The following is a 12,110-nucleotide window of genomic DNA, read 5'->3' on the forward strand; positions in this document are numbered from 1 at the left end:
AATGAAAGGAAATAGACTTTGCACTCTAATGTAACGTATTATCAAAATTGAGCATAATACTCAAACTGATATCACATTATGCCTACTAAAACTTTGTAGTTGTCAAAACAGCCCAAGTGAGCCCATGTCGACGTTGTATCTCCAGTCCAAAGCGTCCCAGTTCTAGATGTCCCCTTGAGATTCCCACACTATTGAGGGGGCCAAGGTCCTTGGCATTTGCACCCAAAGTAATGCACATGCCTACAATGTGCTTGTCTGCATTATCAACTTCATTGTTTGGTATTTGAACCCATGCTTCACATGCTTTTGCTCCTTTTGATACATGAGTTTGTATTTCCAAAAATAACCAGCATCATGCTAATGTCTTGATGTCCTTTCCATGTGCTGCAAACTTTTCCATTGCATTTCCAAAATAATGAACTACAAGCGTGAATTGTATCCTGGAGAAAAGTGTTGTGCATAAACATGAATACACACTGCCAGCAGCTCGAATTAGGTGTGCTCGCACAACACCCAAAGTTACTAATCCATGCGTGCATGCCTACACTTTCCAGCTTTGTTCTTGTAAATTGCAGCCACGCTTCTAAGCTTTTCGTTTGCATCGATGACTCTTTTTAAGCATTATTCTTGTTAAACGTTACATTGGAAAGCCTTTGTTTACCAGGCGTGGCACGATTCCTCTGTCCCCATATCTTAGTGCTTGTAGGTAGCGTGAACAATTCATTGTCCATCTTTCGTTACACTGCCAGCAAGCAATTGCATGTCCCATTTTTTTGTTGTCGAATCCCCATGCGCATGCCTTCTTTCCGATGTGTATGCCAGCGTGCAAATCCTTTTGAAAACATGCGTGCATCCCTGTTGGAATTTAAACTGTCCTCCCAACTATTGTAGCTCGTCGACCGAGTAGTCTCCAGGACCCAAACATCTTGAAGCATTCATTCATATAGTAATGCTAGAAGCATGCGTGTATTCCATGTCTCTGATTACATCCAGTTTTGTTATCCCAATGCGCATGCCTTCATATTCTCTCAAGCTGCTAGACGCGTGCTTACAAAAAAGCTCGAATTTTGCTTCTAACGATGACTCCTTGATCCCATGCATTTGTTCCAGGCATGCCTGCCTTTGTCGTTCCTTTTGTATTGATGGAAAACAAGACATTCCCAAGTCATTGCCCATATATGCGTTTTAATTCTTGGCTTTCTGAAAGCATAGGATAATATACTCGTAATGGCACCTGCACGAGAGAAAAGATAGTTAGAAATACCAACCATTATATCCTCCTCCCTTAGGATTTGAATATATTGGTCGATTAAGTTGACATGGCTCCTGCTCTTCCTTTTCTCTTTGCTTCTTATCTCCTGTCCACCTTCACCCTTAGACTTGGACATTGCAGCTTATCTTCATTAACTAACCTCCTTCCCTGTGCATCTAGATGCCAGAATTGTTGGCATTCTATTTCTCCATGATCTAAAGCATAACTAGCCAAGTGATCTGCCAGCTTGTTGCCCTCCCTATGAATATGAGTAACTGTGTAATTGCCCCCATTCATTAGTTGCATCATTTCCTCTACCTGCTCAGATATGATCCATGGTGGTTTCCAAATCCCATCCATTATCTTTTTAATAACATTGAGTCAGTTTGAAGCCATACATGAGAGTATTGATGAAATCTGCAGAACCTTAGTGCTTCTACCATGGCCTTCGCTTCAGCTACTATGTTTGTTGTCTCCTCAATCTCCTTCCCTACTGACTTGACTATGTCACCATTTTCATTTCTTATACAAAAACCTATTGAGCTTCTGCCTGGATTTCCCCTCGATGCACCATCCGTATTAACTTTTAGCCATCCTGCACTTGGAAATTCCCACATGACTTTGGTAACCTTAAGTTTAGGAGTGAAATTTTCCATCATAGCTAATAGATCTTGCCATTTGTGAGGTACCATGTCCATCCCAGGCTTTCTCACTTTCATCAATGCCTGGAGATTTGATGAAACTTGATAAATCACCCTGCTAGTTGTCACAGCATCACCATACTTCATACTATTTCTTCTTTTCCAGAGTTCCCAGACTACACATGAGGGGAGTGCTTGCATTACTGGTTTGAGCCTTAAGTACACATTTGCAGTCCAACATTTTGTGATTGCTTGGTGCAATGTTAATCCCTCCACAGCTATTCCTGCCGTCGATAGAAAATACTTCCAAAATGTCCTTGCAGTTTTTGATCTAAAAAACAAGTGCTGAAGAGATTCCTCGCCAGGCTGTACACAACACCAACATTTTGATGGCATGTAGTAGCCTACCCTTTTCAAGAAATCATATAAAGGTAGCTTTGCTTTCCACACTTTCCACATGAAAAATGCTATTTTAAAAGGCAGTCCCTTTACCCAAATCATCCTATAAGTTGTTCTTGGTTCGTCTCTTCTTCTCGTATAATCCCATGCTGACTTAACACTGAAATGTCCTCTTGTTTCCAGCATCCAACAAGGCATGTCAAGAACCTGCTGAGGTGAAGGTGGTTTTATTTTCTCCAGAATGTGTACTGCTAAGTCTTTAGGAAGCATTTCAAATAGCCTATCCACATCCCACTCACCATCTAAGGTAACATCATGTACATTATGTACAGTTTCATCAATGCCAAAGTCCTGAGGAACTAAAAAATATAGTGCCCCAAGACCTGTCCAGTTTTCAAACCAAAATAGTGAGGATCCCCTTTTTGTTTGCCAAAAGATTTGATGTTCAATCAGATCTCTGCATTCCAACATTTTTCTCCAAATGTGAGACCCCCTTTTCCATGGAACAATTATAGAATTCAATTTTTTTACAGTATTTCTGACATACGAAAGAGCTCCATAGGCTTGGTTTTGTTCTGAAATTCCACCACAACTTGTTGAATAATGCCTTTGCTACATCATGCAATGACCTGAAACTTATTCCTCCTTCCTCAACTGGCATGCATAAGGTATTCCATGAAGCCCAATGCCTACTAGTTCCTCCTACAGAGTTGCTCCAGAAAAACTGAGCAAACAATTTGTGCAACCTATTTATCACATAATTTGGAGGGTTTACAACTGATAATAGATGCATAGACATGCTTTGCAGTACATGGGATATGAGAACTGCCCTGCCCCTACTGATAATAATTTACCCTGCCATGATTGCAGTTTGTCCATTGCCTTAGTAATTAGGGGCTGATAGTATTCCAGCTTTCTCCTTGCATAAAATATAGGACAACCAAGATATATGATAGGAAAATCATTCCTATGAATGCCTGTGATCCTTTCCACCTTGCTGACCACTTCCATGTCTGTTAAATGATGCAGGTACATAGTTGATTTGGTCTTGTTAACAAGCTGCCCAGATGCAGCTTCATATGCATTCAGCACTTGCATAATCAGCATCAGAGATGTTTCATCTGAGGATGAGAAAATAATCATGTCATCTGCATACGCCAAATGATTGATCTTTGGACTCCACTTTGGCATCCCAAATCCATAAAAATACAGGTTAGTATGTAGTGCATTGAGACCCCTAGATAATGTTTCTGCTGCCAAGATAAACAAAGTTGGAGATACAGGATCACCTTGTTTTACTCCTCTTGAGAACTTAAAGAACCCATGAGCTTGACCATTGATTAGAATAGAATACCAATTGTTTGAAACTAATCCAAAGACAATACCTATCAACCTTTTATATGAATCCCATCTTTCTCAGTACTTGGTTAGGAATAGCCAAGATAATCTATCATAAGCTTTGGTCATATCTAGCTTCAGGATGACATTAGGTCCAGCCTTAGTTCTAAGCCTAATGTCAGTCACTATCTCCTGAGTTAGAAGGATGTTTTCTACAATATTTCTGCCCTTAACAAAACATGGTTGTTCCTCCGATATCAGACTTGGGAGAAATTTCACTAGCCTTTCATGTACCACCCTCGATATAACCTTATTTCACTTGGGTAGCTCATGACCATTGAAAAAATCCCTCACCATGTCGTACAGGGCATCCCCTATTATGTCCCAACAAGAATGATATAATTTGCCTGTCATACCATATGGCCCCCCAGCACTATCACCATTAAGTCCGAGTACTGCCACTTTAACCTCCTCTTTTGTTGGTTGCTTAATCAATTTTGCATTCTGCTTAGTGTTAATCAGATTAGGAACATTCTCTACGATATCAAATGATGAAGGAGTAGTTGCTTCTGTGAACTGTTCCTCGTAGAATTTGATAGCCTCTTCTGTAATTTCTTGTTCTTCTCCAATCCAGGTTCCTCCACTATTTTGAATTCTGTTAAGCTGAAGTCTTTTCCTCCTACCTCTCACTTGTGCGTGGAAGAACTTAGTGTTCCTATCCCTTCCTTGAACCAAGTCATGCCTGCCTTTTGTTGCCAATATTTCTCCTCTAGTGCAAGACATTTGATCAATTCTGCCTGAACCTTTTGTAGCCTTTCCCTGTTCATCCCTGTAGGATTTGCTTCAAATTCTGCTTCATGAACCATCACTACCTCCTCCATGCTTGCTATCTTTTGGAAAATATCTCCAAATGTAGCCTTACTCCACAATGAAAAGGCCTTCTTTAATTTTTTTAACTTGTGATTGAAAAAAATATAAGGATTTGCACTGAAATCAGCTGTCCAATTCTCTTTCACCACATCTTTAAAAGTTGCATGTTCTACCCAAAAATTCAAGAACTTAAAAGGCTTTTTTATTGGTGGAGTTTCAATATCACACTTCAGATACATTGGACTATGATCGGAACCAGTCTTTGACAAATGTTGCACCTCTATTCCTGGAAATGTTTGTTGGAACTGAAGATTGGCCAAGCATCTATCTAGCCTTTTGAATATGCAGTCTTCCTCTGCTCTCCCATTCCACCATGTAAATATGCTACCTTTAAATCCAAGGTCGAAGAGATTTCAAGTGTTGACGCAGTGTCGAAAATCATCAATTTCATTCAATGACACAGGTAACCCACCAAACTTCTCTTCTTCGTCCCATATTACATTGAAATCTCCTCCTACAAGCCATGGTGCATCCATATCCCTTGCCATTGCATATAATGAATCCCATAATTCTATCCTCTCAATTGCATCACATTTAGCATATATCAATGTTAGGACAAACTCCACATGCGATTCAGTATGAAACAATCGTAGTGTTAATTGTTGGACCATATTGTACATAACAGTTACCTCAAATACCTCATCTTTGAAAGCCTAGATCTTGTTGGAACCATTTGAAATTGCTTGTGCAAGGCCTATCTTGTTTCTGTACCTTTCCAGTTTTTTTGCTTGTTGCTTTGTCTCCATTAATCCTACAAATTCATAGTGATTTTTCTTGTGCATTTTTGTCAACCTTTCAAAGGCCTGTTGTGTGTTGACTGACCTTATATTCCAAATGAGAGCATTCATCACTGATTGTTTAATTTAGTTAGCGTTCTCTTTGTGTGCACCCCAGGTTTTGGGTCTGCAAAATTATCTTTTTGTTGCTTCTTCTTACCTTTTGCTGTTGATTTTGCCTTTTCCACTTGCGTAGGTGATAAGTCACCTTGCCTTGCAGCATTCATAAGGTGTTGGGTAGTTGATTTGTGATCCATGTCGTATCCTGATCTACCAGGTTCTTCTCCTTCTTCATTGTCTTCCTTCCCTCCTGATGTAACTCCAAATGCATTCTTTTTAGAGACCAAGGCCTTCTCTTCTCCTCGTTTTAACAGCTGCAACTGCTTTTTCTCCAATGTAACAGTAACATTTACTATTTCTGTTTTTTGTTTTGGCTGTTTCTCCTTCTCTGTTGTGTTGTGTCCTTGTGGGTCTTCTTCTGACTTCTGAAGTTTATCGTCTTCTGTTCCTCCAGGATCACTTACCTCTGGGCCTCTTCCTTCATAGTTTCTAATTTCTGTGACTTCTGCTATCTGATAATTATTGTTGTGCTCAACAATTTCTGATCCTCCCATTATTAAAACATTACCAGTTGTATTGTTGTCATTGGCATAGAGCTCTCCATTTACACTTTGCTCATCTTCTTCTTTGTCCTTCTCATTTGGTTCCTCATTAGCTTGTTCTCCTAGTGGTACTTCGTTCTCCTCTAAATCGTATTCCCTTTGTGCATCAGATAGACTGCCTCCACAGCCTTGCACTCTTTCTTTAAATGTAGACGATTTTGACCCTTCTGCTTGAGAATTTGGAGTTTTATTAAGTTCCTTGTTCACTAATGTATCTTGTGATGGGATTTCCTGGCATGATGTATTGATCTTCACTATTCCATCTCCTGTTTTATCCTTGAAACTTCTTTCTACCTATTGTGTAGTATCATTTATTGCTTTTGATGCCTCCTTTCCATTGACTAGACCATTAGTCGAACCAATCCCCGATGAGTTAAGATGAAAAGCTTGTGCTGCTGGATTTAGCTTTCCCTCATTATTGACCATATGTTTTGGTTTTTGCTTTGTAGATGCTTGGTTATGAAATGCTGGACTGTTTGTTGCTGCATTAGCTGCCACCATTGACAATTGATTAACAGGTTCTTCCTCTTCATCCATCCCTTGTAATATTGCAAACTTGTTAGCTACTTGAACATGATCATTATGTTCATTGTCTACTGCCACCAATTCCTTACCACTGTTGCTTTGTGCTTCTCCTTTCTATCTACAGTGCTTGTACCCTCCTTGTTCTTATTGTTTTCAAGCTGCTTAGCTGGTGCCATCTCCATTCCATTATTATTAAGACTAGTATTTTTATTTACTACATTTCTAACTCTGTTGTCCTTCACTTCCTTCCATTGCTCTTTTACTGTAACATCCACATTACCCACGACCTTTCCACTAGATAAAATCATTATAGGCTGTGAGTTCCCTATGTCCTGCTTCTTAGCTGTATCTGCTTGGTTAGCATTCTCCTTCTCCACATATAGTTCAGGGTGTATCCTCCAACATTCAAATTGATCATGCCCTTGAAGTTTACAATGTCTGCAATATTTAGGCAGCATGTCATATTGAATTCTCACCCATTCAGTTCTTGTTGTTCCATTAGCTTCATTGAATATGTCCATCCTCACCTTTTTAAGCAAATATGCAAGTAGATCAACTAGTACCTTCACCCTAGCACAACTAGGTCTAGTTTTATTAATTGTTTCCATGTCTAGATGCATAGGTTTACCTACTGCTGTAGCTAGAGAAAATAGACATTCCTTCATAAAGAAAGTTGGCAATAGACCTGGGAATGAAATCCAAGCCATTGCCTTGGGTGTTTCTTCATCTGCTCTAAACTTTGAGTCGTAAATCAATGGCCTAAGCTGATATTAATAGCCCTCCCTGTCCTTTATATAATGCGTTTTTGATGAGAAATGAAGATAGTCCTGCCTTAACGTCATTCTAATCAAAATGTGCCTATCCCTTAGAAATCCAATGTTACACTCACCTTTAATCCGCATTGAATTGGTTTTAACTTACGCAATTGTTGAATTTCTGGGCTGCCATAAGAACATTTACCAACTATTACATATTGTAATCCTTCGATGATATCTATCCTTTCTACTCCTGCTTCTGTGAACGGAATAACATGCTCTCCATTCAATATTGTAGGTGGACGAATGGGAATAGGCTCAACTTCCTGTTGCTCATGCATTGCAGCATTTAAAGTGCAAGGTTTCAGAATTTTGGAGTAATCCATTGGTTGTTTGTTGTTATTTGTGTTCCCTGATGTTTGTGCAATGTTTGGAGGAGGTTGGGTAGGCAGCGCAGCCACAAAAGGTGGCTGGCCACCTGCCTGTGTGTTCATTACAGTTGTAATTCTTTAGCACTTTAATTACATGAGAAATGTGCAGCAGCTTTGCAAGAAAACGACGCTACTGTAATTCGAATTAGCTTCACATTACTTACTGCTTATGGCTGTGAATCCAATTTCACAGTCCAAATTGTAAAAAACAGTAATTTTGATTTAAAATGAAGCTTAGAATTCAAACCAATCTTAGAAGAGAAGAGAACACTTTCACATTATCAGAACAAGCTGTTGTGCTGAAAAGTAGCGCTGGAATTAGCTGAATCGCTGAAATTGAATGAAGAACACTGTCTGCTACAGTAACTCGTAAAAATGAAATTAAGATCTACAAAAATTGACTATAGATCTGAAGTTGAAACCAATTGGGTATTATTGGTAAGGAAATTATGTATCTTTCGACACCAAGTTTGGTTAGTTCCACCACCGGATGCCGGAGTTATGACCGGAAAATGATGACGAAATTACTATTCCTTATCTTCCTAGAGAGAAGGCAGAGATTTTTTTTTACTAACGTCCCTTTTGCCGGGGGCGCTATATTTTTTTTATGAATGTAGGAGGCTCCATTGCTGATATTGCCGATCGCGCATAGCGGAGTACCTTCTTCTCAAAGTCTTGGTGAGCCCCTTTCTCCTTCAAGGTGTTACATTGTACATCTTCTTATTTTGGGCTTTCACTTTTGAGGTATAGCTGGGGCCTTGTTGCCGGCATTGTTATCACATCTTTTGTATTCTTAGAGGCTCCGTAGACGTTTGTGTGGGTTATGTATGGGTATTGGATAGGTCAATGGACCATGTTGTAACCTTGTACTCTTGCTTTCTTCTACACTATAACTTGTATGGAACCTTGGAAGTTTAACCACGTTTTAAATGTTGTGATATAAAATGAACTAAGATGTTGAATGTACTATCTTTTCTAGTTTAAATAAAGGTAAGCATGGCTTCCTTATTCCTATCGAGTTGGGTAGATAGCGGTTGATAAGGCTTGCTCAGTTGGGTTCACTCGATTGAGTGCCGGTCGCGCCTCCCGAAGTTGGGGCGTGACAAACTTGGTATCAGAGCCTAAGGTTTTAAAGTGTCCTAGGATGTCTCGGAGCCGTGTCTAGTAGAGTCCTTCTTATCGGTGTGTTGTCGGCCACATCTATAATTTGGAGGCTACATGGACATTTAGGAATGTTACCCTTCTTCAACACGCCAGATCATGAGATAAAGCTTGACTATAAGATTGTCTTGTAACTCGTGCGTTGACATTCGAGATAAGTTTAAACACTCTTTCGTCTATTTCAAGTAATGTTGTCATATGGAATGACCAATGGGAAAGGCCTGAATATTAATGAGATGGCACGTGTATCATGTTGAACAAATTGTACGAATATATGAGATACGTACATAGTACCAAAAGCATACTTTATATGAGAAAAGTGTTTAAATTGATCACCCACCTCCAAAGAGACACTGACTTGATAAATGATACGCGAGCTTATATGGCACCTGTTGATAGTGTGGGAAGCATGTATATGATCCTAAGGTGTAAAAGAAATTTTTTTTATATAAGCATGTGATATATGTAAGGCATGACCATGAGAGTAATGACAAACATGTAGGTCTCTCACGGGAGACAAGATGTCATGAAATGAGAGTCAATTAAACACATAATGAGAAGACCCTTATGCTATGAATGTTATAAGAATTCCATAAGTGTATGAAGTTGTGTTACACTCCTAAAGGATATTGACATGAGGAATTGGAATTCCAAGTCCGTGTGGCTGAATAAGAGTAGAGAACTTATGAGGTTAATACAATGTTGACTTCAATCTCCATAATAGTCAAACATATATGTAAGGGATAGAGATATAAAACATATGTACATGAAGTTGCTAAATTCAAGGTTTGTGTCAAAATCCAGGGCATTCGCCCTAAGTGGGGGAGGAAGGGCCATAGTAAGGCCACTTAAATACAATGAAACAAGAGTAAGACCATGTAGCTATGATGTTTGAATTAAGACTATGTTTGTAAAGGGATTTTATACTTGTTAGAGGGTTAGGAACAATGGATCCTAAGGAAGTACTGTAGGCCAAATATGGAAGGTTGCGAGTTTTTAGAATGGGTTAATCATAGATCTGTGATTTAACCAAAGTACCAAGGCGTTAAGAAAGGCAAAACGAGTGGGAGAAATAAATGTGATGCTATAATAACCCAAGAGGGTATTTGGGCTTGATGGAGAGCCTCTAAAGAATCTTACAAGCAAAGAAGTGTTAAGTGATATAACGATGAACACACTTTCCCATGAATATCCTAACAAGAGTTAAGAGGTGAGCGGGTTAAGAAACATTAAGGAAAAAGACCACGTAACATGTGTAAGAGTGCGTGGCTATTCACTAGCTAGGAATAATGAGGCGAGAAGAAATAAGAAGAAAATCTATAAATTGAGATGTCCATGGTTATCGCAAAATAGTTCATATCAGAATGGTGGACTCGCCTGGAGCACAAGTGTTAATAGAAGGTATAAAGGACTAACTGTAATGTTACCGACTTAGGTAATACTGAATATCAACTAAAATATTTAAAGGGAGTTCATGTCTACATATTACAATGGAAAGTGAGACTACTGGTGGTGAAATAGTGGCGTGATAAACTCAACAAACCAGACACAATGATACCATGAGTCCATGGGGTGCAGACAAGTGCGTGGCACAATAAGGCTATCTATTATGTATTATAGCAAAATGGAATGGGAATGAATGTCCCAATCACAAAGAAAAGATAGTACTAATGTATTGGCTAGACCGAAAGGGAGAATAAAAAAGGCAAAACAACACAATCTACCCAAAGAACAAAGGGAAATGTTTGAAATGTAGTGAGAGAGGATGAACACTTGTTACGAATCAAACATGTTTAACATGATAGCTCTTAAGCCACAATACCAACAAACACTATTGGTAGTTACAATATTCGGATTAAGGTGAATTACTTATTGAGGATGGAGTAATTCTTACACCTAGAAGGAAAACAAGAAGTTTTTGTTGAAGAATTTAGGAAGATTTCAAGTTATTATTCGGGCCAGTGCTCTTTCTGAGTTGAATGTGTACTAAGGTTGTTGATACATGTTTTAGGATCTGTTTAACAGTATGGAGGGATCATGAGAATGTTCACAAAGGAAGTGGAGTAGTTTCTTAAATCCTATAAGGCACACAAAGAGGGAAGAGGTTGACAAGGAAAGGTCTGAGCATAATGCTACATTACATTTGATGTAATGTCATGCATGTTGATGATATTAAGGTGTGTGCACAGGCTAGAAGATGTATTCCTTTGAAATGGAGGGTTCTATAAGAAAACTCATCCAGTAATGTCTTTGTTGAGAATTTGGAAGAGCAAGTTGCAAGTACTCACATAAGATTGTAACCATATCAAGAAAATTATTGAAGAACTCAAATCCTAGGAGGTCATATGTAAAAGAAATGTGACATAGATGGTCCACTATTGATGTAACATGGCCAGGTGATCGCTTATGCTTCAAGGAAACCCAAGAATCATGAAAGGAACTATTCGACACATGACTTAGAACTTGCGGTGGTAGTTTTGTATAAAGATTCGGCGACATTATGTGTATGGGGTCCACATTGATGTATTTATGAACTACAAGAGCCTTCAATATATATTTTTTTAAAACAAAAGGAGTTGAATCTAAGACAGAGAGGATGGCTCGGGTTACACAAGGACTATAACATCGACATTCTCTATCACCCGGGAAAGGGTAATGTCGTGGCAGATGCACTTAGTCGAAAATCTATGGGGAGTTTGGCTCATTTGGGGGAATATCAGAGGCCGTTAGCCAGGGAGGTTTACCAGTTGGCTAGTTTAAGAGTTCGCCTTGTAGACTCTAGTGAAGGAGGGGTAATAATACAGAATAGGGCCGAATCATCGCTTGTAGCGGAGGTGAAGGAAAAGCAATTTAATGATCCATTGTTAGCACAATTGAAAGAAGGGATTCACAAACACAATACCACAGCTTTTTCCTTTGGCATGAATGATGGTACTCTACGGTTCCAAAACCGCCTACGTGTTCCTGATAACAACGGTCTTCGGGAAAGGATCATGGCCGAAGCTCACACATCCAGGTATTCGGTGCACCCCGATTTTACAAAAATGTATCATGATCTCAAGGAAATTTATTGGTGGAACAACATGAAGAGGGATGTGGCGGATTTTGTAGCAAAATGTCCAAATTGTCAACAAGTGAAGGCCGAACATCAAAGGCCCGATGGATTGACTCAAAGCATAGAAATTCCAATGTGGAAATGGGAGATGATAAATATGGATTTTGTAGTAGGGCTGTCGCGCA

The 12,110-nt window shown here is 39.2% G+C and overlaps 1 protein-coding gene across 1 annotated transcript; it reads right to left on the minus strand.

Annotated features, from left to right (window-relative positions):
* Positions 1-1,185: 1,185 nt before the first annotated feature.
* Positions 1,186-5,171, minus strand: LOC142172648 (uncharacterized). Its single transcript, XM_075236313.1, has 7 exons — positions 4,973-5,171; positions 4,503-4,888; positions 4,047-4,449; positions 3,147-3,659; positions 2,824-2,994; positions 1,679-2,675; positions 1,186-1,234 (listed from the first exon to the last, which is right to left on the minus strand). The coding sequence occupies exons 1-7, from the start codon at positions 5,169-5,171 to the stop codon at positions 1,186-1,188; spliced, it is 2,718 nt and encodes a 905-aa protein (XP_075092414.1).
* Between the last annotated feature and the right edge of the window lie 6,939 nt (positions 5,172-12,110).

The sequence above is a fragment of the Nicotiana tabacum genome, chromosome 18 (assembly GCF_000715075.1).
Source record: "Nicotiana tabacum cultivar K326 chromosome 18, ASM71507v2, whole genome shotgun sequence".
Classification (NCBI taxonomy): domain Eukaryota; kingdom Viridiplantae; phylum Streptophyta; class Magnoliopsida; order Solanales; family Solanaceae; genus Nicotiana; species Nicotiana tabacum.

What these genes read in the sequence shown, in the direction of transcription:
- LOC142172648 (XM_075236313.1), bottom strand. Translation starts at nt 5,171, where the DNA reads ATGGTCCAACAATTAACACTACGATTGTTTCATACTGAATCGCATGTG. An exon ending in GGACGAAGAAGAGAAGTTTG is followed by an intron (nt 4,889 to 4,972) that starts GTGGGTTACCTG and finishes TTGGATTTAAAG; the next exon opens with GTAGCATATTTACATGGTGG. An exon ending in CAAACTGCAATCATGGCAGG is followed by an intron (nt 2,995 to 3,146) that starts GTAAATTATTAT and finishes GCAACTCTGTAG; the next exon opens with GAGGAACTAGTAGGCATTGG.